We start from the raw sequence: 25,093 nt of genomic DNA, 5'->3' as shown, positions 1-25,093 counted from the left end.
CACAGTTGAGGTTTTAGGGGGCCTAAGTGCGTTCACATATGTGACTGAAAAGGAAGCCTAAATTGCGGTGAAGTGCTTGTCGGGAATGTAAACAGTGACGTAAACACTACATTCCCGGAAGTCAACATAAGAGATTGAGTTGGGAAATTTGCAAATGTAAATATGGCAATCTTTGCTGTTGCTGTTGGTACTGTACTTATTGCATAAGATACGATAAAGGCGTGTGTTGACAGTGCAGTTGGTTACTGTGGAAAGAAGCGTTTGTGTTGGATCGTGTGTAAATGCAGCAAACAAGGACGTGTACATTACATTAGTCACAATACAGATTATTATATTAATGGCGACTGAACATGCAATGTCGTATGCATTATTTATCAATATTGAAATGTACATGATTTCCATTACATGAGCGTAGATGTTAGACTTCATGCTGATTTGAACTCTGCTCTCGCCAAGATAAGCACCAACTAAGACATAGCTTTATAGTAAACTAATGTGATCCATCTCCATCTCCATCCATTTGCATTGCTTTCCATCTGATGATGTAGATATCCTTCTGTTTGGTGTTGATTTCTGAAGTGCAATGCTGGCTCCAGGGATCAGCTTATTTTGCCTCCCCAGTGCATCAGCACACACAACGGCTGCGATGCTGGCTCCAGGGATCAACCCAGTGTGGTCTCCCCAGCGCATTAGCTTGACAACCGTCTGGATTGAGCTAAGTATGGTACATCTCTGGGGTCTTCAAGTGGGCACCTTCCGTCCTTGATGTTTCGTCGACTAGCCCACGACACCTCAAGAGGGCTCAACAGTGATTCTGGCGTCCCAGCATCACCCCCCTCCATCCCCCACTCAGCACAGCCCAGCTTACTTACCTGAATATCAGTGTTGCTTTCTTTCTATTGTGCTTGAGATCCGCATCCAGAATCATTCTGTCTCAACCACAGCCAGTGACTTCTCGTTTCTGCTGCTTCAGATAAGTTCTTCACTGTGCGACGCAACTCTTGGCCACTGAAACCGACATCTCTGAGAAACCGGGTTGTAGAGTGTGCCACAAATCCTCAACAACCCACCTCCACTTAGCTACAGTCTGAAATGTGTGTGTGTATGTGTATATATATATATATAGTAAGTTTGATCATTTTAATGAAAGCAGTACAATGAAGAAATACTTACCATTCATGACTGACCCATCATCATCGTCAAAAGTGTTAGTGTATTCAATGCATTCCCCATTGTTATTTTCTGGACTGGAGATAGCCGTAGGTCCCATAGAATACAAGATCCTTGGTGGGTTTATCTTTGGCCTGCTGCTCAGTATTTCTGAGAGTTCTCTGAAAAACTTGCAGGTTTTTCTCTGAACTCCACTCAAAAGGACGTATCTGATAGCCCCTTGCACCACAGAGATAACACAGACATAAAGGAGATAGCTGCTTCTGCATCCAGCGCTCAAAGAATATCACAGACATTTTCAGAGCTTTTTGAGATGTTATAGTAATAAAATAATGGCTTGGATCGCATTATTGAGGAGTTTGGTGATAAAACAAGTGATCAGGAGAGGATTTATCACTGTGCACGTCTATAAAGAGGTATGTCAAAAACACTGTACAGCGAACAAGGGGTGGGACTTGGCTGGATATACAATACTGAGTGTACGTTTGTGGTTCAATGACTTTTAAACCTGTTTTACTTTGAAAAAAAAAATAAAACAGCGCATATAAAATAAACAGCGTATGTGAAAATAAATTGGACCTGACACGCCTGACAAGAGCTGAATAAATTGACCTCTAAGGGTTAATTTCTGCATCGTCCCAGCTGCTACCTCTTAAAACTGACATTGTTTGATCTACTACGTTCGACCTAGTAGGGGATTGGTTTGAGCTGAGTGACCTCATTGACTCGATAAAGCCGGCCCAGGTCCTGCGTTAGGTTCACACATACAGATAGGCCAGCCCTGAGGCGGCATTGCCTACTTTAGGCCGCATTAAAAGCTGGTCTAAATTTCACCCTCCTCATGGCGCTCACGCATGAGATAAGGCAGCCATAGCCGGCCTAAACCGCGAGTGTGAACGGGGTCTAAGACCATACTGGAGACAGCCTGAGGTGATCATGAAAATGTGAAGGAAGACAACTTTATCCTTGTCTGAAAATGTTCTATTAAAATATGAATCTGATGACATGGAGGTAATGTTTCTTTGAACCCACACAATCAGGGTTAGGACATTCTGTGGATGTACATGAAGTTTCCATAACACGTTTCATCAAAAAGCCGAAACCCATGATTCAAGGGCAACAAAAATAGACAAGTTCTGTAAATTGATAATGTAACATTACAGTACTAGTAGGGAGTTGACAGAGTTAACCCCAGCCACTTCCAGTGGACACAGTTGGAAATTAAGTTGAGACAGACACAGAACAGAGGGTGGGAGACACTGTTTTACATGGTGAGTGTATGGCATAGACAGCCATTTGTCAATGAGGAATATTGTAAATGTGATTCTTTAAGATCTGTCTTGACAAACATTTGGGATCAAATCAGCTGCTGGGACCAGCCGAGCATTCATGAGATGTGTGGAAGAAGTGTATAATTTATTATGAGATTCTTTTTAACTAGTCACTACAAGGAAACTATTCTATAACAATGGCTTGAAGATAATTGGAGCCACTCTATCTGGGTAAACTCCCACAAGTATGTATCATTCAGGATTTACTATCAAGCTTCAGACACATAGACTAAACACATTTGTAAACAGAGGCTCTGATTCTAAACAGACCAGATTTTCATTCTCCTCCAGACCATGCAAAGACATTTAATCAACCATCAATATTCAAATGGTGACAGTTAAGCTGCTTATCTGGCAGGACATCAACAGACAGTAAACACCAGGAGAGAATCTAAAAGCCTATTGAAAGATATTCAAATATAGAATACTAGCACCATCTGGTGGATAGTAAAAGTTGTTTTAAACTAAAAACTTAGACTGAAGGATTCAATCGGAAATTACAAACTGTGAAATTAAAAAGTTAAGAATATTCTTGTGAAACGTCAATAATTAAAGAAACAAACCTTCAAAAAAACAGTTTTAAACACAAGTGTTTAAACCTCAAGACTAGATTACATTTAGTATGTAAAGATCGAAAATTTCTTCAAGAAAATGTAACTAACATTCCCAGTAAATAATACAATATTTTGCAAGAGTTATGTTCCTTTGAAAGTTCAACGCTATATTCGGAACCCTGCTACTTACTCTTTAAACCTGCGATTTTAATGCTCTAGAAACTGCTGTTCACGCTCTCTCGCCTGAAAAATTCACCAAGCACGTTCTGGCTGTATTATCACTGCAAGAAGACATTGTAATATTCAACTGAACATAAACACATTTTCACCAGAAATGCTGAGAAAAGACTTTCAGAAAACTAAATGCAAGTCTGAAGTAATTGTTTTGCTAATTATAAGTATAAATATTAATAAAAATTGCAACCAGTAATTGCTGGAAAAATAATCCTGTATTTACTTTAAGACCACTTACTTTGGACAACTTTCTTCAAGTTAAATTCTTCAAAACTCCTAAACATAGTTGGAGGACTACCCCTCCTTCAACTTCATTTCTAGAAAATCCAGAAAGGATCAGATTGAGAAACAACATTCATCGCTGGATTGTTTTTGCATCTGAGACTCCTGTGCAAACTTTCCCCATATAGAAAGTATGGTAACTATGCAGTTTATTGACTTTAGTGGTGTGAAATAGGAATTGATTAAATGTTTCTGATGAAATTAAATATTAATATATGATTGGATATACTTTGAATGACAGTTCTGATAATGCTCATATATATTTTTATGTAATTTTTGTAACTAAACAAATTTGTAGATATTCACATTACATTTGAGCATTTTTTTTTGTGTGGCCCTAAATATTTCAGTGCGCACCTGCATTTTTTAAACATTGATACAATGTTTCAAACAAACTTGGTCCCCTTTGCTCACAGCGAAGAGTGAAAAGCAAGCACACTGATACAATGTTTCAAACAATGTCTGCTACTGGGATGCTGAGTAATTGCTTCAATTAATCAAAAATTATTTAAACCAGAATGTTGAATGTGATTAACTTTGGACAATGATAACAACCAAGTAACTTTCCTGGTTGACTTGAACATTCTCTCCTCCCAGCACAGATCACCCGAATGAGAATGCCTAAGTCACAGTTCCCTTTCTGGTACACCACTTGCTCATAGTAATGTAAAATAATTGCCTTGGCGTTTCAAACACAAAATTCACATAATGAAATAACCACTTGATTAAAGTAAAAAGTAAAAAAACAAGAAGTTAAATAACACCCACTGTGCACCTGTCTGAATAATTTAAGGAAAAAAACAATCAATCTCCCTACCAGGGAAGGTTACAGTACCCATGCACCTGCACAGTGTTCAGCAGGAGGAAGGCTCTGATGATTTCAAGGGTTTTCTGCAAATGTTTCCTAACCTGTTAAGTGTCATTGCCCTCATTTGAGGACAGGTTACTTTGTCATTTTTTTGGAGCAAAACGTCTTAATTTGTAAAAGTTATTTATAACTGCTTTATAGTGTGTTCATTATATTGTATTGCACTTTGCTATGCTTTTAGTATGGTAACATTTTATCAGAGTAGGAACAGGACATTCCATTCTGAAAATAAATGTGCATTGTAGAGCTGAGTCTAGGTTATAAAGATACACTTTTTTCACCAAAAAAGAATGTCTACTAGAAGCACAGCCCTAAAAGATTCAAGTGCAAGAGGGTTGTTATGAGCAAATCGCTGAGGTGTGGCCTACGAAATAGGTCTTAACTTAGTAGTGTTAACAAAAAGCAAATAAATACATGTTTTGGTTTAAGCTGTGTTTGCAATTTAGAACTTTGGTAATAATCATCACAGCTGAGTTAACAGCAAAATGTTCTGTTATACAGATTGAAGTAGATGACTGTAAATCTTTTTGATCGGTGGAGGATCTAAAAGTTTGTAGCCTCTTTACACACCCTTGGTGTTACTCTGACACACACTGGCTTATTTTCTCACTTATGTATTACAAGCAAGTTCTACAGCTGGTGCCACAAATTTCAGATTTGTAGCTACGTGTTGGATGACGTTGTAGCCTTAATCAAACTGTAGGATATCAGTTTGCTTAGTGGGCAAGATGAGCAAATTTGATTATACAGAAGGGACTGCTGTTTATCATTACTGGAAAAGAAGTTAGTACTAAATTTACAACGCCTCAAGTCATCGCCATCAGCTGTAGCTATGATCCCTTCTGTATGGAAAGCAGCTCCTCTTTTAAATCCTTGTTGTTTGTAGTTACAGAAAGCACTATCATCAAGCGATTGCAGCCTGTTATGAGCTTTATATATTGACGTAGATGAACAGCAGTGAATTAGTCAGTAGAGTCATAATTATGTTTTTCTACTGAGCCAAATGAGCGACTTGTTCAACAGTCCGATTGCTAAAACAAACAAAAAAAAAGATATTTCTTTCAAATCTACTGTATCGCCTTTTGGTGCAGGTGTGTTCATATTAGTTTGAGGAGATTCTGTGGGCTGTATGCAGCAGTAGGCAAACTATATATCTTGAGCATGCATGAGGAAGGACTTTTATGAAGAGAAATATTTCAAGTTTGAATCTGTATGCTAAAGGAAAGGTGTGTTTGGAGAGGAGACAGAGGGGAGCTTTGTGTACTTCCACATCCAATACAGATCAGCTCGCGCGCTCTCTCTCTCGTCCTCTCAACCTCTACTCTCAGAATTCTCACACTGCAAGCACAAATAACATGCTGGGCCTGCTCTTCTATACCCTTCTAGTCACTTTCGTGCAACAGGTAAGACTTTAAACTCCTCTTAAATGCTTCAAAGTAGGCAACAAGGTTTAATAGATATTTATTTTGTGGAGATCAATATCATACTGGTGAAGTTAATCTGGGTCTATAAAGATAGAAGACTGTATTAAATGTCACAAACTGTACAGTATCATGTTTATTTTCTATACTTTTTAGAAATGTGGTATTTTCTTGTTGTTAAAAGTTGTCAAGATGAATATAAACAACTTTTAAAATTTGAATGTTATATTTAAAAGTATAGTAAAGTCTTTCCAGGAGGACCAGGGGGAGTTTGAAATATTTCAGATTTTCTGTACTGTAAATACAAGTTACGAAGGTCTGGTTTGCATGACATTTTCTATGACAGAAGAGCATTATGTTTTAAATATCCAAATAAAAATACATCTTAAAAAAAAAAAAAGATGTAAAAAAATTTAACAGGATGGCCTAGTTAAATTATACACTTGTTGAAGATTTCATTTTTTTAAAACATTTCTCATTATTGCTTGTCATAAAGGGTATTACAGTCTTAACACAGTATGCAAAGTAAATGTTCAGTTGCTGTACTTTGACTTTTCAAGAGAGAGAGTCTGGGGTCTTATTTAACTGCTGAGGCTAATTCTCACGCATCATATTAGTTCAGAGAGAGAGCAATAAAATACCGTAGTCCATAAACTTGACACAGAGGGTTTAGACTTACATCATAATCTATAGGACTTTTGAAAGTTATGATTAACGGTGGTAGAGAAATCCTCCATTTTCAGAATAAAAGCTCACAGCTGTGAGCTAGTGCTAGTCATTCAGGGCTTCATATTTAAGTAAATAAATTGGGCTTCAAAGTATAGCTGCCTTTATGCTCTTCCTTTTGAGCAGACAGTGGTGACGAGGAGACATTTTCTCCATACCTTTTTCTGCCGTTAAACTTATTAGAAAGCTATGTTTATGCACATTTTTCAACATTTATTTTTGACAGTTTTTGGAAGCTTATTACTGTCGTCCATGAGCCTAATTTACTCACATAATCAGTACTGAGCTGTGATGGGGAATATTTGTTTTAAAAAAAATTTGGTTTTAAAAAAATATTGACAAATAATGTAAAGAAAAAAAAAATTCTCGTTCAAAATTTCTCAAAAATCTTTGTGGGTTGCAAATAACAGCTACTTAATGGTTTGTACAGTATATTTTCTAAAACAGTACAGCTGGTCCAAGGGTGAGACAAACACTGCCAACGTGGTGAAGGCACTGCAGGCATCCAGTGTGCAATGTGTTTCAATTGTGGTATATTTTACCATTCAAAGATTGCTGCCATTTTTTCTTGAAGGGCAGTTGGGGGTGAAATCAGCAGCTCAGTCTTTTCTCTGGAATGGCACTTAAGGCGTCAGTCTTGAGAGTGAGACACATGTGCAATGGGTTTCAACACCTAATTCATTAGAACATGTATTTAGTTGTAGCCGCTATGCCACTCGCAAGATGGTAAAGGGAGAAGAGGAAACTCCTTGTTAAGGTTCTTTATTGAGCAAGGACTTAACACTACCAGCATCACTCCCAAGCACGTGACCAAGAGACCAATCAAAAGTTTAGAAAAGTCTATTATCACAAAGAGCAACTATTCTATTTAACAGCAATAGTTTCAGTGTAGCAGCAATGATTTAAATGTAGCAGCAATTGTTTCAATTCAGCAACAATCAGGTGACGAGTAAAAAGGCTCAGCCCTTAGCAACAGCGCGTACTACAAAACACAAATATCAGTGAAAATAAATATTAAACGTGAACCAAACACGAATCAAATATTATCAGTGAAAATGAAGTAAATAAATACATACAACCAAATCTCAAATGCATTTACACAGAAAAAAAAGAATCTTACAATCCAAAAATATAACGTGCATGAATACTAAAAATATTACCCTTCTATCCAAACTTGTCAAACTTGCAACAAGGAGATGCAGCTTTTATAACAGTACTGGTTAAGGATGCAATTCTGCATAATGGTCTTATTAGGGACAATTCCACAAAGGTATGTACTACAGATTGCATGTGCTTCATTTGTTTTGTCAGGCTCCTCTAAATGTGATTTCTAACCAGTCCTCTTCCTTTACAATATTCCAGATGGTCCAGCTTGAGAATCTCACTCTCCTTGCAAGTTTAATTCTCCTGCTTTCCCCTGTTGTGTTAAAAGTGGATGCATGGCACATTTTAAAGCTTTGTGTGGCAATCTATTCTGTTGCAGTGTTAGTGTTGCAAATATGTACATTTGAGAAATGGAAACAAGCCATCGACCAGACATTTCTATTAAATCTCATGTATCTATCACGTACATCAATGCCTACTATAGAATACATTAGTTAGATCATCCTGTTTTGTTTATTACACCTGGGATAAAGCCAAAACAGGAGTTTTACATACCGGTATAGCATTTGAAAACTTTTGAATATTATTAATATGGCATTTTGCATTTATCACAAAATTATTTGATTTAATTATCCTGACATATATGAGAAAGCCTATTGCAATGGAAAAAGGAAATTGCTCCTCCTCTTAGCTTTGTATTATATCTGTAGTTTTCCTGCAGGGCACAAAGCAATGGTCAGTTAGCTGCACCGGAGGCTGGACCAGGCAGCCCTGAGCGCAGGCAGTTCTGTCACTGGCCCTGCAAGTGCCGCAACAAGCCCTTGTGTGCTCCGGGAGCCAGTCTGGTGAGGGATGGCTGCGGATGCTGCAAAATGTGTGCCAAGCAAGTCGGGGAGATCTGCAATGAGGCTGAGGTGTGTGACCCTCACAAGGGGATGTACTGCGACTATTCAGCCGACGGGCCTCGCTTTGAGGTTGGTGTGTGCGCCTGTAAGTAACCGTCTTATAGAATTTGACATTTTGCTAAAACTGAATATAATGTTTCTCTTTTTTCAGTTTTTTTGGCATGCTTTGACTTATGCAGAACCTGCTCCCTTTTTAAATAATTTCTATGGGGTTTCATGAACTTTTTACGATTTCAGCCTGCTTGTCATGATAGTTCCAGTTGTGAGAATTCTTTTGTCTTGGAGATTATCAAGTAAGGGGATACAGTTAAAATAGCGATCAAAATACAGTTGTGTAGCTTCAGCAAAATGGAACTCCTGATGCCTACGCTTGGCTGCCCCTTGGTACAGCAGATGAGGAGGTCGGAACACAGTAAATAAACTCCATCAGAACTTCCCCTCTGGTGAGACCAGAATGAATTTGATTAGCCTGACTGGGTTTATTCTCCCTGGAATGTAGTGATGAAGTGTGTCGCCGGAAAACTGGATCATCTGCTGGTCTGCACATACGTTTTGCTGCCATAGAAGTTTCACACATGAGTCACGAAATCGTTTCAGAATTGGGCTAACTTTCCACAGCTTATTAGTATTCTTTTTCTCAGCAGTGACATCCAAATTGTTAACAAACTGTAAATGATTCCTCAGCTTGAAGAGCCTGTCTTTTGGAATCTGGGTGATGGCTGGGATCTTGAGATTTGGCCTATAGCACAATCTGATTCGAGGCAAATGCATACACCCCAGAACAACATGGGAGCCAACTAGTTGTTTTGATCTCATCCAGGGTTATCTTGAGTTGTACCATGGGCTTAGCTTGTAATCCCCGTATGGTGGTTTGCTCACTCGCCAACTGCTAGAACTCATCATCATCATAGTATTCCATATGGGTACAGGTACTCTTGGCATCATCAGGAGCAGACAATGGATTACTGAACGCTGGAGCCAGCTTGAACGATTTCCTATTCCAGATGGGCCCTTAAGGCTGTTGACAGGATGCAAGTTCCTCATGAGAATTACATTTAATATCTCAATTTTATTTACACTGGATATGTTTAGCATTTTAAGAAAAATAGCATTCATAATATACACAGTATTTTCTGTGCTATTGTAACCATCCTTATAAAGCTCAATTCTTTACCCTGCTTTTAGCTACTGACAAAGAGTTTTAATGTATGCACATTGCTATTGTCTTATACATTCAGTGTGGAGGAAGCTGGTGCCATTATCACATAACGTCCAAGTGGATACGTTTTGTAATTTTACCATGTTCGGGAGAAGTTGCTACACGGTACCACAGGTTCATACACAGTAAATAAACTCCATATAGACATGGACTTTAACAAGCTTTAAGAATGTTATCTAATAGTATTACAGATACTCCTGTGAATCAGGTGACACTGAACAGTGGCTTGCATTTGTTGCAGCAAGGCAGACTGACTAACTAAACTCTCTCTGTTTTTCTCAGACATGATGGGAGTGGGATGCGAGCTCAATGGTGTTTTTTATAACAATGGTCAGACTTTTCAGCCCAGCCCCCTGTACAAATGCACATGCGTCGCTGGTGCGATTGGCTGCATGCCTGCCTTCACTCAAAAAGCCTCTGTTATGCAAGGAATTGCTGCTAAACCAGCACAGCTCAGTGCTGCCAGTGATCCAAGGAAGCACCGACAGGATACATCCTACAGAGCAATGCCAGGTGTGTATCTTGACAAAAAAAAAAAAAACCTAATTGCAGCAGGGTGAAGCCACAGAGTTGCTGCCTATACTGCCTGATTACTTTGGCACCAGGAAGCAGGAATTCAATTACCCATCATCATTCTTTACTGTAGTTGGGTTCAGTTTGTGGAGAAACATTAAAGGCTCAGTGTTCCTTAGTCTAATATTGATTTCAATTTAAGGAAAAAATTAGGGCGCAAAGCTTTCTAAGAGTTGTACTGCTTTTTACTGCTACCATTTGAACCAAAAATCGGCTTGTGATTTCCACATTTGGCATAGCTAATTATAGAGTACTGAATATGTGTGGTTGCCATTATATTAATTCAAATACAAGCAATTGAAAATGTGCCCACTGCATCTGTGACTTTCTAGTGTTATCTAGCACCAAAGGAATATTGGCCAACAAAAGAAACCAGACACTGCAGTAGACAATTGTCATGTATATAATGCTATGCAAAAAGTCCATGTCGCCTAATATGACCCTCTTATTGCCAACAAATAAAATACTTCAATTTGACTGTTATGGAATGCGCTTTATAATTTATAATCACTTCATGATTTATAATCATTAAATCATTTATAGGCTGTGTCTTATACCAGAAATAATTCAGCATTTTTTTTTTATCATGTCATATTTTCCTTTCATATCGCATTATATCAGATTCAGCAACGGCACTTTTAATCTGCGTAATATATTCTTTCAATTTAACATTGCTCTTCTAATAGTAATACTGATAGCTTACAGGGGTCATCCTGTAACATGGAAGAGAAGCTGCCTGGTCCAGACCACGCCATGGAGCCCCTGCTCCAAATCCTGTGAGATGGGCATCTCCATCAGGGTGAACAATGACAACAGCAAATGTGAAATGAGGAAAGAGCGCCGGCTGTGCTTCCTGCGGCCCTGTGATAGCAACATACTAAGAAAAGTGAAGGTACAGGAACTGATGAAACTACTGTGAGGGATGGATTCAAGTGCAAGTGCATTTGCATTTAATTGCAAGAAATACATGGCATTGCATTTTCATTTGTAAGATTTACACGTCCAGTATTTGCATTTGAACGCAGTTGTACTCAACCCTGACTATTATACCAGAGCATCCTTCATTTTTAATTTTTTTTTTTTTTTAAACAGGAAATTATATCTAAAACCAATGGAATGCGTGAAGTACATCACTGGCATGCTGTCTTTTTTTTTTAGATACCAAAAGGAAAAACTTGCCAGCCGAATTTCCAGCCACAGAAACGAGAGAAGCTAAGTCTTTCTGGCTGTACAAGCAAGCAAAGCTATAAACTCACGTACTGTGGAGTCTGCAGCGACAAGCGCTGCTGTAGCCCAAACAAATCAAGAATGAGTACTGTACAGTTCAATTGCACTGACGGGGGAATCGTTCAGTGGAAGATGATGTGGATCACCTCCTGCGTATGCCACAGGAACTGCCAAAAGCCTGGAGACATGTTCTCTGAACTCAGGTTTCTTTAGTTTAGGGCTGTCAACACAGAATGACATTCTTGGCAAGGTGGAGTTAGAGATGTTTTCAAATGGTCTAGAAACAGTTAAGGGTTGCGTTTTCTTATTTCCATAGTACCTACACTATAGGTTCAGGATTCACATGACAATGCAATGGCTATGGGGGGAAACTGCCTTTCATAATTCTGACCTTGGTCTGTTCACATCTTTTAAACGAGGCACTATACACCCTTTTCACTGTTGCTTGTGCAGTATGTCCTCATCATAAAAGTATACTGTACATGGGAGTTATGCCACAATGCAAGCTGATCCAAATTAACTGGTTTACTGTTTATTTTAGCAAATCTTTTGTTACAGGTTCAGACTACAGAATTGTACCACTACAGATCCACTGCTTCATCTGAGAACTTTAAATAATGTTGGTAGAATCGTTACAAGGGATGGGATAACTTGTATTACATTATGACCACGCATTTTTTTAAAAAGGGAAATTTAAACAAAGCATTTTAGTTTTTTTTGTAGGGTTAAAAAATGAAGTGTACTTGCTACAAAAATTGTGATACTATATTTAGTAGTGACAGTATTAGGATTTAAAGTCATATAAACATCTATACAGACTACAGATGTGTGTTATATACCTTGTACATAATCTAAATGCATTCCCAGCTGAGGAGGAGACCTGTGTGGTCTTAAACTTGTCTGATTTACATTTTTAATAATGTCTAATAAAAAGTTTAAACGAACCTTTCAGCTTTAAGATTCTCATGTCGGGTCCTTACATACACACATGTAACACTTTTAAGTTTAAAGTCTAGATAACTGCTTATCCAATTTTGATGAAACTAGGATCCATTCTTTATCTGGGGATATACTCTAAGGAGGAACATGTCTGTCCACAAGCACATGTTAGAATTTGCACATGCAGTGTACAGTATGTAGGTCATGGTGACCTCTCATCTTGGTCTATATAAATAAAAAGTTCTGGGGGGGAACACAAAACAACTTGACACCAAAATTTTTTTTTAAATATAAATACCTTTATTTACACAAAATATGCATGGTCAGAGTGTCAGCTGATGTTTACATTTCTCTGAAAGTCAATGTCAGGGTCATTAGAAACCTATACTGAACAACAATTAATTTATACAAAAATTGCTTTTGAAGAACCAAAAATAAATATTTTAGAGAAGAACCCTTATACAGCGATACTAAGTCTTTGTGCATCTGTCATCAGTAAACCCTTTGTTGCATCCACTTGATTGTATTCCTCAATGAGAGAGGACAAGGATGACACTGCTTCTGTGAAACAGCTCTGCTCCATCCCATCTACATGCAAGTAATGGTGAAGGTGGGCCTGGGATCACAAAATAAGAATGAAAGCAGATTAGCATTTTTAAAAAGAAGAAAGAGTTTAAAACATGTGGATAGTGCCCTCAAGGGCAGCTACCCCCAGTCCCCAAACTATGAAGGTATACCTCTGGAACAACTGAGGCTACAGCAGACAAACAAAGCATTTCAAAATGGTTTGTAGGGCCCAACTACTATGTTTTAATTTTATTTTGTTTTGTTTAAATCAAATCCCAGATGAATCAGTCACTTATGGCCTTAAGCTTTTGCAGTCCTATGTCGGACCATGTCCGACATTATGATTTTCCCTTTCCAGTCCGAACTTGGACCCTGTCCAACATCATCAAAAAGATGTAAAGCACAGGTCTCTAGTCGTTGCTTCTCCGGAAAAAACAGAGAAAACCATTCAATGGCCGAGTGAGACCGATAGGAGCCAAAAGAAACCGAAAAAAAGGGGCGTGAGCAATAGAGATAGTAGCTGAACAACAGAGATAAGATGGACACAAACAAAGGAGAAAGCTGCTTCTGCATCCAGAGCTCAAAGAATATAACAGACATTTGCAGAGATTTTTGAGATGTTATAGTAATAAAATAATGACTTAGATCGCATTATTGAGGAGTTTGGTTTTAAAACAAGTGATCAGGAGAGCATTTACAAATATGCATGTCTATAAAGAGGTACGTGAAAAATACAGCGAATAAGGGGTGGGGCTTGGCTGGAGATGCAGTACTGATGTAGTTTTGCCATGCAATGCGTTTTAAACCTGTTTTACTCTGAAAAAAAAATATTTTAAACTGCGCGTACAAAAATAAACAGCGTAATGTGAAAATAAATTTCACTGACATGGAATGACCATAAGCTGGAATATCCTTTTAAAATCCAGTATGAGGTATATCCTAATTTATACTTTTAAAAGCTATTTAACCAATGTAATGCAACAACTAACATAGGCTAGAACAGTGTTCTGACACTGACTCAGAGGGATCTGTTCGACTTGTCTAAATAACAGCCACGGACCCCCGTATGTTTTGTGTTGTGAACATCAACTCTGAGAACAAAATGCTGTCCATTGCACTATACCTTTTTCTTGTAGAGCTTCATGAATCTGTCTTTCAGTTCTATAAAAGTAGGCTTGACACAGGTATTGTTTGCCAAAGCTAGCAGGGAATGGGAATGTCCAACTGGAGGCACAGAACACAGACCAGTCTTCCAGCCTTCCTGGTTCCAGGACACAAATGGGAGAGAAGGTTTCAACCTAGATAAATAAATAAAATGTATTCAAAAAAATATAGAGTACAGTAATCCGTCACATATCAGACCGCGGTGGGACCAGAGTAAGGGTGGATATGTAAAAAGTCAGATAAATGAATCCTGTTTTAAATCCCATTATACACAGCTGTAACAATTACTGCATTCACACAATTATTGTTTTGAGAGTCAGCTTTTATTATGGAGCTCCCCTAAATCCCTTGTTTAGGTTAGAGATATTTGCGACAGGGCAGTCGTCTGTTGTGTGGGTGTGTGCATTCACTGCTGAGTGACAGGCAGGAGATCGAGACGGAGGTTGAAGTTGATATGCCCCGCAGGCGAACAGGATTTATTTACATATCAACACACTGAACAGCTCATGTGACTCTACCAGCAATGGCAGCGCATGGCGCAAATACAACACAGTGTACGAGAACTTTGGTAGGATCTACAATATCTGAACTAATCGTCTCTGTTCAAAAACAAACTAACGTTGCTGAAAAGGTTGACCATGGTGGATACATGGTTAGGGTGGATATGCGACGGATTACTGTATAAAAGACACTGAAGTAAAACAGTAAGGGATGTATCAGGATAATGAAGCAGTTACAACGTCCTGTCACAAAGGGTTTTTTCCCCCTTGCTTGTCACAATGGTCAGAAAATCAGCTTTTGCCTTTGCACTTGCTTCAAAGAGGGCAAACTCTGTTAAAAAAAAAAAAAAAAACCCTCAAACTAAATAAATAAGCTCCTGTTTATAATTAATAAAGATCAATTCCCTTTAATATGTTTTTTTTTTTTTTGTCTGCAGTTGTCTGCATAAAATAAACTGAAACAAGCCATGTGTTAATTTTACAAGACAGAAAGCTGCCTTTATCTTGTTTGGCCGATTTTATATAATTGAGTACCAATCAATGGAAACTAACTTAAGCATTGAGTGCTTTAAAAGTCGCTTCATACAGGCAGCTGACATTTTTATTACTGTACTGCCAGCTGTTGCCCTAAAATGACAAAATATGTTCCCAAACTAGCAAATGCTACTGTGTTGTCACATAGATGTAACTTTTCCTTCACCCTACTTTAAGGGCTAATCACACTGACTGAATTATCTGCCGTTAAGCACGCCGAGTGATTTCCGTCTATTTTATTCTTTGCTAGGGTTACAATCCCACGATTGACCACAAAGATTATGCATTTCTATGGAAATGAGCAAAATAAATACCAAGAAATTAAATCAAAATGAATTTACATCAAACAGATAAGACAAACAATAAACAACATTTGAGTGGTTTTAGTAAGTTTGATCACGGCAGGCTCTAAATGTCACATTGCTATTGCTTGGTACTCAATAATTGTGTAGACAAGAACAATCGAGGGAACGTTTTGTTAAGTGTCTTGTAACAAGGTTTTACTCCATTTAAAATAATAAACAATAACTTAAAACATGTTAATGAGAATTACTCAGATGTTATATGCATAGCCTTAGTAAGGACTACAATATAGTGAGGTAATAAATAGTTGCTCAATATGCTTTATTTATGGTGACATCAAACTTTGTATTTTAATACTAATGCAGTGAGGTGTCTGGAGGTCTTCACATTAGAATTGCAGTTACATAAATTTAAATAATGCAGGTTATAAAGTAGAGCAGTGTTTTATCATATCTACCCGCAAGAAACATATCACAAGAGCTCCGTTGTAGCTGAAAGGCGCTGTTAGTTTACAGCAGATTGGAATGCTTTCCCAGGGTGCATTAAGTAACACTAGTTGGAAATAGTTTTTTGTGCTTCTGAATAGGAAGCACAGGAAGTAACTACTTTCTACCCAGTTTACACCTTGCAAAAATTATATGATAAATGTAGTTCATCTATATTTTTTAAACACTCAAAAATGTGATCTCCTGGGATACCATACTAAAATAATGAAACCTTATGTCTCACCTTTCAATGTTCCTTCTGAGATCAGAAACTTGAACATCCCCTCGCACTATTAGAGCGCAGGCCAGGTACAGGTTGTGCTTTGGGTCAGCATGAATCAGCTGGTGATCTTTACTAAAAGCATCAGAAAACATCTGATCCAACCTGCAAACAGAATAAGGGTCAAACTAGCAATGTCTCTGTGTGAGATAGAAACCCCGAAATAAACAAAAAAAAAAACTTTCAACGTTTATAATTAATTTAAATCAACGCCTTTTTAAAACGCAACAGAGTGATTTTTTTGATAAATGAGAGCGCTGTTCAGTGGAGCTGAAAGGATCCTTTATAGGCACCCTGGAAGACTTCCAAACTCAAACCTAATATCCTGAACTTCTGAAAACACAAATAAACAGTGAAGAAAGCTAAAAAACTACTGTACCTCCTTGTAGGAACATTAACATCTGCCAGTGTGTAGAGTGGAGTTAAACTGGAAACCAGGTAGTGAAGTTTTGGAAATGGAACAAGATTCATAGTAATCTCATTGAGATCCATATTGAGGGAGCCCTCAAACCTGGCAGAACTGCAAAAAAACAAACAAACAAACAAAAAACCACACCAACATTACAAGCTGCAGAATAGATTCTTCATTTAATATATACACTTCCCCTGTTACATATTTTCAAGGCATGATGTGTATCATTGGAAATGTATCAATTGATTGTCAAGATTGTATCTCCCAATCACATTATACTGAAGCACTTTAAAAAAACGTACTGCCGATATCAGCCTCTCATACCCTGATCACACTTGTATTGGAATGGTACCGGTAAAATTAGTTTCTGTTTCGGATATACCGCTACGATACCACTTTCTGTCTTTTAAAACTCACTTTTCACCACAAGACAGATACTATTGTGATATACCTATCCACTTTTAAACTGGTTTCTATCGACACTCACATTAAAGATATTCTGTATTACACCAAGATACTCCGCTGATTCTCTATGGGGGACCACCGTCATGCTACGTGCAAAGGATTGTGGGATATTGTATTTAACATACTTTATTCACCTCATCAAACTAGTGAATTAGCGCACCGCCTTTTGTAGGGTGCATCATTTACAGGGTGTTCAAAGTATCAATCCAGGCATTATGTACAGGTTGATACAATTAACTTGTGTCATTCTATCACTCTTGCAGTTAATCGTTTTATGGCCAGTGTAAATGTTTCCAAGTAGGAAGGACTACACAGTAAATGGATGAGGGGCACATTTTTACACATTACTTGTACTTAGCACAAGCATGTCTGTAGTCTCTCACTAGATGTAATCATTAGTATTTTACAATGTATTTTTTATTTCCATTGCATTCACATAGTCCAAACTGTTTAAACATTATGTATAGCCTACAGTTTAGACTATCAAGAATAGATAAGGTCTACCTGACCAATGCAATTCAATAACACTCATGTTAAGTTGTTGAAGGACACTGGTCTATTAAAACCCATAAGCGAAAGAGCTCATATAGATCTTTATTGTGTCATTTTTCTTTTTTTCGGGTGAATAAAATATGTTGAATTCTGCCATTCTACTCAGGTCTGATAAACCCCTACACATAACTATATACTGATGGACATTACATTAGCAAATGAGATGTCCTTCTTTTGGAATACCATGTTACTTTTCAAAAATGTGTTATAATATTAACCTTTAATAAAGGAAAACACCTGTATTATGATGTCAGTGCAATGTCGTTTATTCATTTTAATAAAGAAATAAGCTTTTTTCTTTAATTACAAGTGATTTGTGTCATAAAACTATAAAAAAATCCATTACCTTTGATTCATGTAATAAGGGTTGCTCTTAAATGAATTCACGATCCAGTGCTGGTGTACATTTTAAACTAAGCATGACCTAGAAACTGTGCTGTCACCTGTAAGGGCAGAACATCCCAAAAACGGGGCTGAATTCTGAACAGTACAGCAGCCCAGAATTTGGGACGTTATCTAAAAAATAAATTGGCTCAGAATTTGGGTTGTTTTCTGAAACGCAGAGTGGCCCAGAATTTGGGACGTAACCTGAGAACAGGGGCAGTCTGTATGTAAAATTGGAATTACATTACAGATAAACGAATGAATCCTGTAACACAACTGTAATAGTTGGCAGGAAATATATATATATATATATATATATATATATATATATATATATATATATATATATATATATATATATATATATATTGCAATTAAAATAAATCACGCAAAACGATTATAGATATTTTCTATCTGAAAGAAAAAAGTAGATCACCACAGAAAGCCAATTCTTACAGTCATGCAGAACATTTTATTAAGTAATAGTTGCCCATAGTTTGTGATATCAGTACAGCAAAATAACACATTATACTTTAATTCAAAGGTTCTGGAAAGCAGATTGCTTCTCAGCTTCTGCTACCTGCACTTCATCTATCATATTGTAAGAGTTAATGCAATATAGGCTGTGTTGAAATTGGAACAGTATACAATACTGATTAAATAATAATGTCTCATCTCATCACAATGTTAAAAATGCTTTCCTACTCATGTTGACGTCATATTCCTCTGACAGACAAGGACCAATCAAAACCAGAGACTTATGCGGTTCCATACCAAAAACTGGGCCAGCGTCACCACTCGAGAATCTTGGTAATAGAATATCTTTGGTGTAAGCCTCAGACTCATTCATTTCGTTGTCACACTGATCCACCTATCCACACTTCACTGTTCCGAGTCATCGCAACTCTACCGGTACAAAACTTGTAAAGCTCTGGTCTGGGTTTCGTATCGGTACAGTTATACTGGTACGACGCCGGTAACAACTCCAGTGTGAACAGACATTGCAATACTGTTGCGGTATAAAAATGCAAGTGTGACCAGGGCTTTAAATACACAAAAAATATTACCCTGCAATGATAAAACTTTGTAAATTAAAACACAACACAGCTTTCATACTAAGATACTTCTATATATATTTTATGCAGAGTATAAATGTGATCAAATGTGTCCATCCTACCTGGTTAAATTGAGTAACATGTTTGCCACTATGTTGTTCATTGCATCGAATGGTTTCTCCTGGCCTTTGACTCCACCCTGACCAGAAATTATAGTGCTGCTCTGTTTGATTTCAGCTCCCAGCTTTCCAGAATGGGACATGTGCTTAATTTTGTTGATGATATCAACTAAGGACTGTAAGGTGGTACAAAATCAATGAAGTTATACATTTTACCTATTAAAAGTCCCTGTGCATAAATCCACATATACAAATACTCAATGTCATATTGTAAACTCTTGCAACATTGGCTTGGTTCACTGAAAACAGCTTGTGCTGCAAGCTAAGCACATTACTTTTCATACAGGTCAGTATAATGCAACAGTAAAAAATGTATTACCATTTTAAAATGAGTCAGAAAGTAATTTTCCATGAATAAAATAAATAAATAAACAAATCACACAAATTAATATTCAATGCTCAGTGCTGCACCATACAAAGAGAGGAACATATTAATGTGGCTGTCTGGATCCGTGGGTGTCATGTGAAATTAGAACGGTTACATTTATTCTAACTAATTATTATAAAGACAGCTAAAATAAAGTGCCCACAAATATAGTATTATAATATTGCTCATATAAAGTTGAACAACGTTTTTGCTGTAACATATCATGAGGGAAATTGACCCAACGTTGCGGTGCTTTAATTCTGTACTATGTCTCCATTTCCTACTCACTTGGTTTTCTATTGGTAGTACACAGTGTGCATGCTCTGTTAGCTCCCGCATGGCAAGAACGCTGTTATAGGGAGAGGTGATGACATCGTCCTCAGCAGAGGGGTAAACTGAAGTGACTATCCTGCAAACCTCTGGGAACTCATCTTCAAGCACGTTCAGAACAAAAGTACCTAAACCAGAGCCAGTGCCTAATGGACAGAAAACAGAAAGTAGTTTCCCCACATGCATACATGTCCTGATCACTAGGGGCGTGTTCCTTCACCACTACCGACAGTCCTAACGCTTCTAGTAGCGGCTTGCTAAAAGGAGAGCAGGGCGAAATGAAAGTTTGTAGCCAGCACCGTGGCAACTGACGTCACAGTGATTTGTGACGTATAATCTTTCAGGTTATAAGCCAGTAGAGGAGAAGAGCTCTTCTGTCAGAGATAGAGGACATGGAGTGAGGAAGAAGCCTCTACTACTCTTCCAGATGAGGCAGTAAATGGATTTTACAGGACAGTTCACAGCTGAGGTTTTTTTTTTTTTTTTTTTTTTTTTTAAAACTAAAGATCCTCAATGTGATCCAAACTCAACTTCATATAACTCACCTCCGCCCATGGAGTGAATAACAAAGAAACACTGCAGACAGTCACAGTGCTCTGCAGCCTTCCTCAGATTCTCCACAATCTCCTCTCTGTATGTGGACCCATACACTTTGTGTCCTACTGCCCTGTAGAACAGAAAGACATTGTGCTCATTCGTTTTCCTTTAAGCAGACTTCCTTCCCAAAGTATAGTCTTTGCTCAGTCAAAAGGAGAAATTACAATCATACAATTTTAATCAAACAGCCCAAACAAAGCTCTGCTCCATTAAACACCTTCCTATCTAAACAGAGATGCACTGTTTACTGTAACCAGAAAAGCTGGACGTTTGGAAAAGGACATGACTTGTTTCTGTTGAAAATTAAAGCATAATGAATACATATTTAAATATACTACACATATTACAACTACAGGATTACATGTGAGGTTATATTCTAGTTCCACGTTTCCCACAGCGCGCAGTATTTGAATTTGTCCCGAGGACAATGTAAAAGACTTCTAGTCGAAATGTTTGTTACTGCATTTTAGTTTCATTTAGTATTTCTAAATTCAGCACTACTAACTGTTTAATAGTTATGGATAATTTGGATTGAAACTAATTGAATAGACCCCTAAACTCTATGATTCAGTATACCCTTGTAACATGGATATCTCACCAGTTGTTGCCTGAGCCTGATACATCGGTAATGAGTTGCTTACTGTCAAAAACATCTCTCAGAGGTCCTTGAAGTATTTCATTCACCACACCTTCCTCCATGTCAATCAGAACAGCCTTGGGAAAAGTTATATACAATATTGCAAAAGCCTACGCCAAAAATGTATAAAAATAAATGCTTTGTAAAGATGATATATAGTAAAGTACTTTATTTTACCCTAGCTTTTAGGGATCTTATTTTTCCTCCAGAAATATCATTATTGTCCCCATCACTTCTCCTAAAAACATTAATTAAGCAGTGTTGTATTAAATGGGGTTTTACAAAAAAGATTAGTTTTGAGATCATTTTATAGATTAAAAAGATTATGTATTAATTGTATGCCCCAACGTACTTCTTAAAAACATTTCACAGCCCTGATTAGAGCTACTGTAACAAAAGTAGTTCCAGGATTAATGTGGATCAGGATCCGAGTTTGAAACAAGCTGTAAGTCATACTCTAACCAAACTTTAAATAACACCCAGAACGTGCACTAAAATGTGCTTTTCAGAATGTAACACACTGATGCTCTTGTGAACCCCTCTTGCTGTAGTTCTAGTACTTTTGGACACTACACATATTAGAAAGAGAGCTACAATGTAATACTGTAAAACTTTACCTGGTATCAACATTCCTGAAGAAACTACTTAGAGCGTCATCATAGATTCCTTTCTAGAAATGGAGAGAAAGCACAAGTTACAATCAGATCTTAAATGTACAGTAACCATCTCCTTGTAAACTTTTCTGTGTGTGTGTGTGTATATATATATATATATATATATATACACACACACACACACACATATATATATATATATATATATATATATACATACACACACACACTGTGTTACTTCAAGCATCTTTTAAAGACTTTTTAAGAAGTCTATATCAACCTCTACATTTCAAGAAGGGGAAATTGTCGTTATACTTTTTGTAAATTAGTGATAGTTTAAAATAATAAACACGAGTTACAGCTCCCTGGCACAATGGCAGTGTACACGTTTGTAACACATGTATTTATACATATATTAAATTACAGTACTTACTTTATTTACACTTGCATGTTCCCTTAAAGCGAGGTCCCAAAATCGACAGCCAACTTGATTGCCACACTGACCAACTGTGCAAAAAGAAAACAGTTCATGCAAATAAAGCCTTAACTTAGTGAGAATCTGTACGAATCGGTGTTACACACAGGCTATATAATTCAGTGCAATAGATACTTGCGGCTGATGTTTCTGGGCGTTTGACTGTCAAATTCATGGGATAAATTAACAATAGTGTTTCGTTACCCCCTACGAATAAATCGTTGTTCTAACCAGATCTAATCAATGCTGATTCAATTTATAAAACACATTTGACTTACCCTGTACCACAACAGATTGTGTCATCCTAGCAACAGGTACTTATAGTCACAACAGAGTCCAGTGTATTTCGAAGTGTTGACTTTGTAATTACAATGCGTTGTTCTCACATATGCTCAATAGATCAGTTTGGACTGTATTCCTAGAGGCATGGATGCCAGTGTATACCAATCTGCAGCAACAACCCGATCTGTTTACAAAGAATGTCAAAGAGCAGTTACAGTTTGCGCGCCTCCAAATACGAATGTCGTCGCCGTTCAGTGACGTCGATTTCCACAGAACCACAGATATTGCACTACTTCATTCTTAACACCAGGGGGCACCAACAATATTCATGCAAGCACAGGTTTGGTCAAACTTCTTTCTAAATAATACTGCATTTTAGCTACATTTAGCCTGTCCGTCAAGCATAACACATGGAAAAGGGAGAGCACACATTCTCTTGATCTTTGTGGTTTGAAAAGAAAATGTAGTTAATTTGTAGCGATATTTTTAATTGGAAGAAGTTGTATTTCTATTTTTTTAACTGGAAAAAAAAGCTAATTAGTCACTGTGAATTGTTAAATAATGTACATTCCACTAGTATTATTATGAAAACGGAACAAGGAACAGGATTATCACTAATCCTGTTTAACCGTGCATGACCCTAAAATATTGTAACCAACTCACTGTGATTCATTTGCTTCCTTTCTTAAATGATGTAAAAGTAGGGTTGGTTTTGGAGAGAATATGTATTTCCCTGTTAGGGTTACAATATGACTCCATGTAGAGTAGAGGAGACGGGGAACAGTTGTAACACGGGACGGTTGTAACACCTTGAATTTCTCCAATCAGAAGCAAGCTGGAGTACCATCACTCACTTGGCACATGCTCAGTTTAGGTCTCTGTCTGCCTGTGGAAGAGGAGCTGTCTGTGCCAAAGCTCAGAGATTGTATCTACACAAATCGATTTTTGGCCTAGTAGAGTAAATTTATTCCCTGATTTTCTTCTTGTGATATACACCTGTGTTATCCAGTTTATACATTCAGGTTTTTAGCTTTCTTATGCCTGATCTCTGCGCTTATAACTGACACAATTGATTGCTCTTAGTTTTGTTGTTTCTTGCTGGAACAGGAGGTTTAGTAATGGCTCCCTGGGATGGGGACAGTTGTAACAAGTATTACAATTGACCTCATACACCATTAGATTAATTATATTTGGGCACATGAATCTTGCACTGAAGGAAACAACATGTTTCACAATTGTGACTCAGAGTGACATACATATTCTTGCTTGATAAGGCTGATCATTTTAGGGGTGTTGAAAAGTTTTAAAAGTAGGACAACAAAAAAATTTCCTTATGTGAACATTTTTGTTTTTCAATAAAGATATTCAGTTTTTGAGTTATTTTTTTTTAAGTTAAATAAAAACAAACATATTTGCTTCATGTGAAAATTGATCTTATTCAATAAAACCTTCAACTCTTGAGTTGAAGGTTAAATGGCCTTAGGGTCAATTGTAACACCAGACACCTTATATTTCAAGCCCTCTTTCAGTGTGTATATATCAGCTCTTAAAACAGGATCACTATGAAGATGGATAGAGGACAGGTGTAAGTTATTTATATCAAAGTCTGGTCAAACTAGCTCAAATCATCTGTGCAGAATGGAGAGAAAGGTAAAAAATGTTCCAACTGTACCCGGTCTCTCCTACATTAGGACAGTTTGGGACAGTTAATCAATAATCATCTTACACAAATTGACACCCATTATTGATATAACGGACTGCACAACCACTCGGTCTCTGATAAACACATTTGAGTGAAAGTGGCTGTGATTATGACAAAAAAAACGTCCCTGCTTTGAACTTCCATTTGCGATATAGGCCTAGATCTTAAACGTAGAACACACAGTACTTCTAAATTGCATGCCCCCAATTGAAGCATCACACTATTAATGAGATCAGTGATAAAAATAGGATTGATTTTAAAGCATTAGTTATCATTCCATTAATCCCTGTAGTCTGTTACACCTCAACAGTGTCAGTAAGGCATTCAAACAGATCTGTCAGCTAAAACTTTAGTGATCAGTTGTATATTTTATTCACAGTGCCTAGTACTTGTTTTACCTTTTCGTCTGTGTTCAGTATATGTGCTTTATTTAACCTCCTTGTCATTATGTGTGTGTGCACTCTATTAATAGACATCTTATTTAGGACTGCATTTTAAGGGCTGTAAATTATAAAGGTGAGACAGTGGGACTTTTATACATTTAAACATCTCCTTGGATAGAAAATACTTTCATCTATGTATGTAAACTACTATTGTTAAACTTCACTGTGTAATTAAAAAAAACAAAAAAACAATTGCCAAGTAAAAAAAAAATT

General features: G+C 37.3%; 2 protein-coding genes across 3 annotated transcripts; one reads left to right on the top strand and one right to left on the bottom strand.

The window, feature by feature from the left end:
* Positions 1 to 5,707: 5,707 nt before the first annotated feature.
* On the top strand, positions 5,708 to 12,483 carry ccn6 (cellular communication network factor 6). The gene is made up of 5 exons (XM_041249589.1): positions 5,708 to 5,842; positions 8,401 to 8,680; positions 10,097 to 10,327; positions 11,086 to 11,279; positions 11,546 to 12,483. Exons 1-5 carry the CDS (start codon positions 5,795 to 5,797, stop codon positions 11,825 to 11,827), a joined length of 1,035 nt encoding a protein of 344 aa, XP_041105523.1. The 5' UTR covers positions 5,708 to 5,794; the 3' UTR covers positions 11,828 to 12,483.
* A 373-nt stretch (positions 12,484 to 12,856) lies between these two features.
* tube1 (tubulin, epsilon 1) lies at positions 12,857 to 23,706 on the bottom strand. 2 transcript variants are annotated; one of them, XM_041249587.1, is made up of 12 exons: positions 22,732 to 23,706; positions 22,412 to 22,485; positions 21,982 to 22,034; positions 21,542 to 21,602; positions 21,326 to 21,441; positions 20,676 to 20,797; positions 20,089 to 20,276; positions 19,377 to 19,549; positions 16,766 to 16,906; positions 16,351 to 16,491; positions 14,244 to 14,418; positions 12,857 to 13,169 (listed from the first exon to the last, which is right to left on the bottom strand). In XM_041249587.1, the coding sequence occupies exons 1-12, from the start codon at positions 22,754 to 22,756 to the stop codon at positions 13,011 to 13,013; spliced, it is 1,428 nt and encodes a 475-aa protein (XP_041105521.1). In that variant the 5' UTR covers positions 22,757 to 23,706; the 3' UTR covers positions 12,857 to 13,010. The 2 variants fall into 2 exon arrangements, with proteins under 2 accessions (XP_041105521.1, XP_041105522.1); XM_041249588.1 differs by lacking the exons at positions 21,326 to 21,441; positions 21,542 to 21,602.
* Between the last annotated feature and the right edge of the window lie 1,387 nt (positions 23,707 to 25,093).

This window comes from Polyodon spathula, chromosome 5, assembly GCF_017654505.1.
Source record: "Polyodon spathula isolate WHYD16114869_AA chromosome 5, ASM1765450v1, whole genome shotgun sequence".
Classification (NCBI taxonomy): Eukaryota; Metazoa; Chordata; class Actinopteri; order Acipenseriformes; family Polyodontidae; genus Polyodon; species Polyodon spathula.
The sequence above is the reverse complement of the archived record's forward strand: the minus strand, read 5'-3'. Positions and strand labels throughout refer to the sequence as shown.

Coding starts and splice junctions, on each gene's coding strand:
- ccn6 (XM_041249589.1), top strand. CDS start 5,795: ATGCTGGGCCTGCTCTTCTATACCCTTCTAGTCACTTTCGTGCAACAG. Junction 8,681..10,096: donor TGAGGTTGGTGTGTGCGCCT/GTAAGTAACCGT, acceptor TGTTTTTCTCAG/ACATGATGGGAGTGGGATGC. Junction 11,280..11,545: donor ACATACTAAGAAAAGTGAAG/GTACAGGAACTG, acceptor TTTTTTTTTTAG/ATACCAAAAGGAAAAACTTG.
- tube1 (XM_041249587.1), bottom strand. CDS start 22,756: ATGACACAATCTGTTGTGGTACAGG. Junction 19,550..20,088: donor TACTACCAATAGAAAACCAA/GTGAGTAGGAAA, acceptor ACCACCTTACAG/TCCTTAGTTGATATCATCAA. Junction 13,170..14,243: donor TGAAGCTCTACAAGAAAAAG/GTATAGTGCAAT, acceptor TTGTGATCCCAG/GCCCACCTTCACCATTACTT.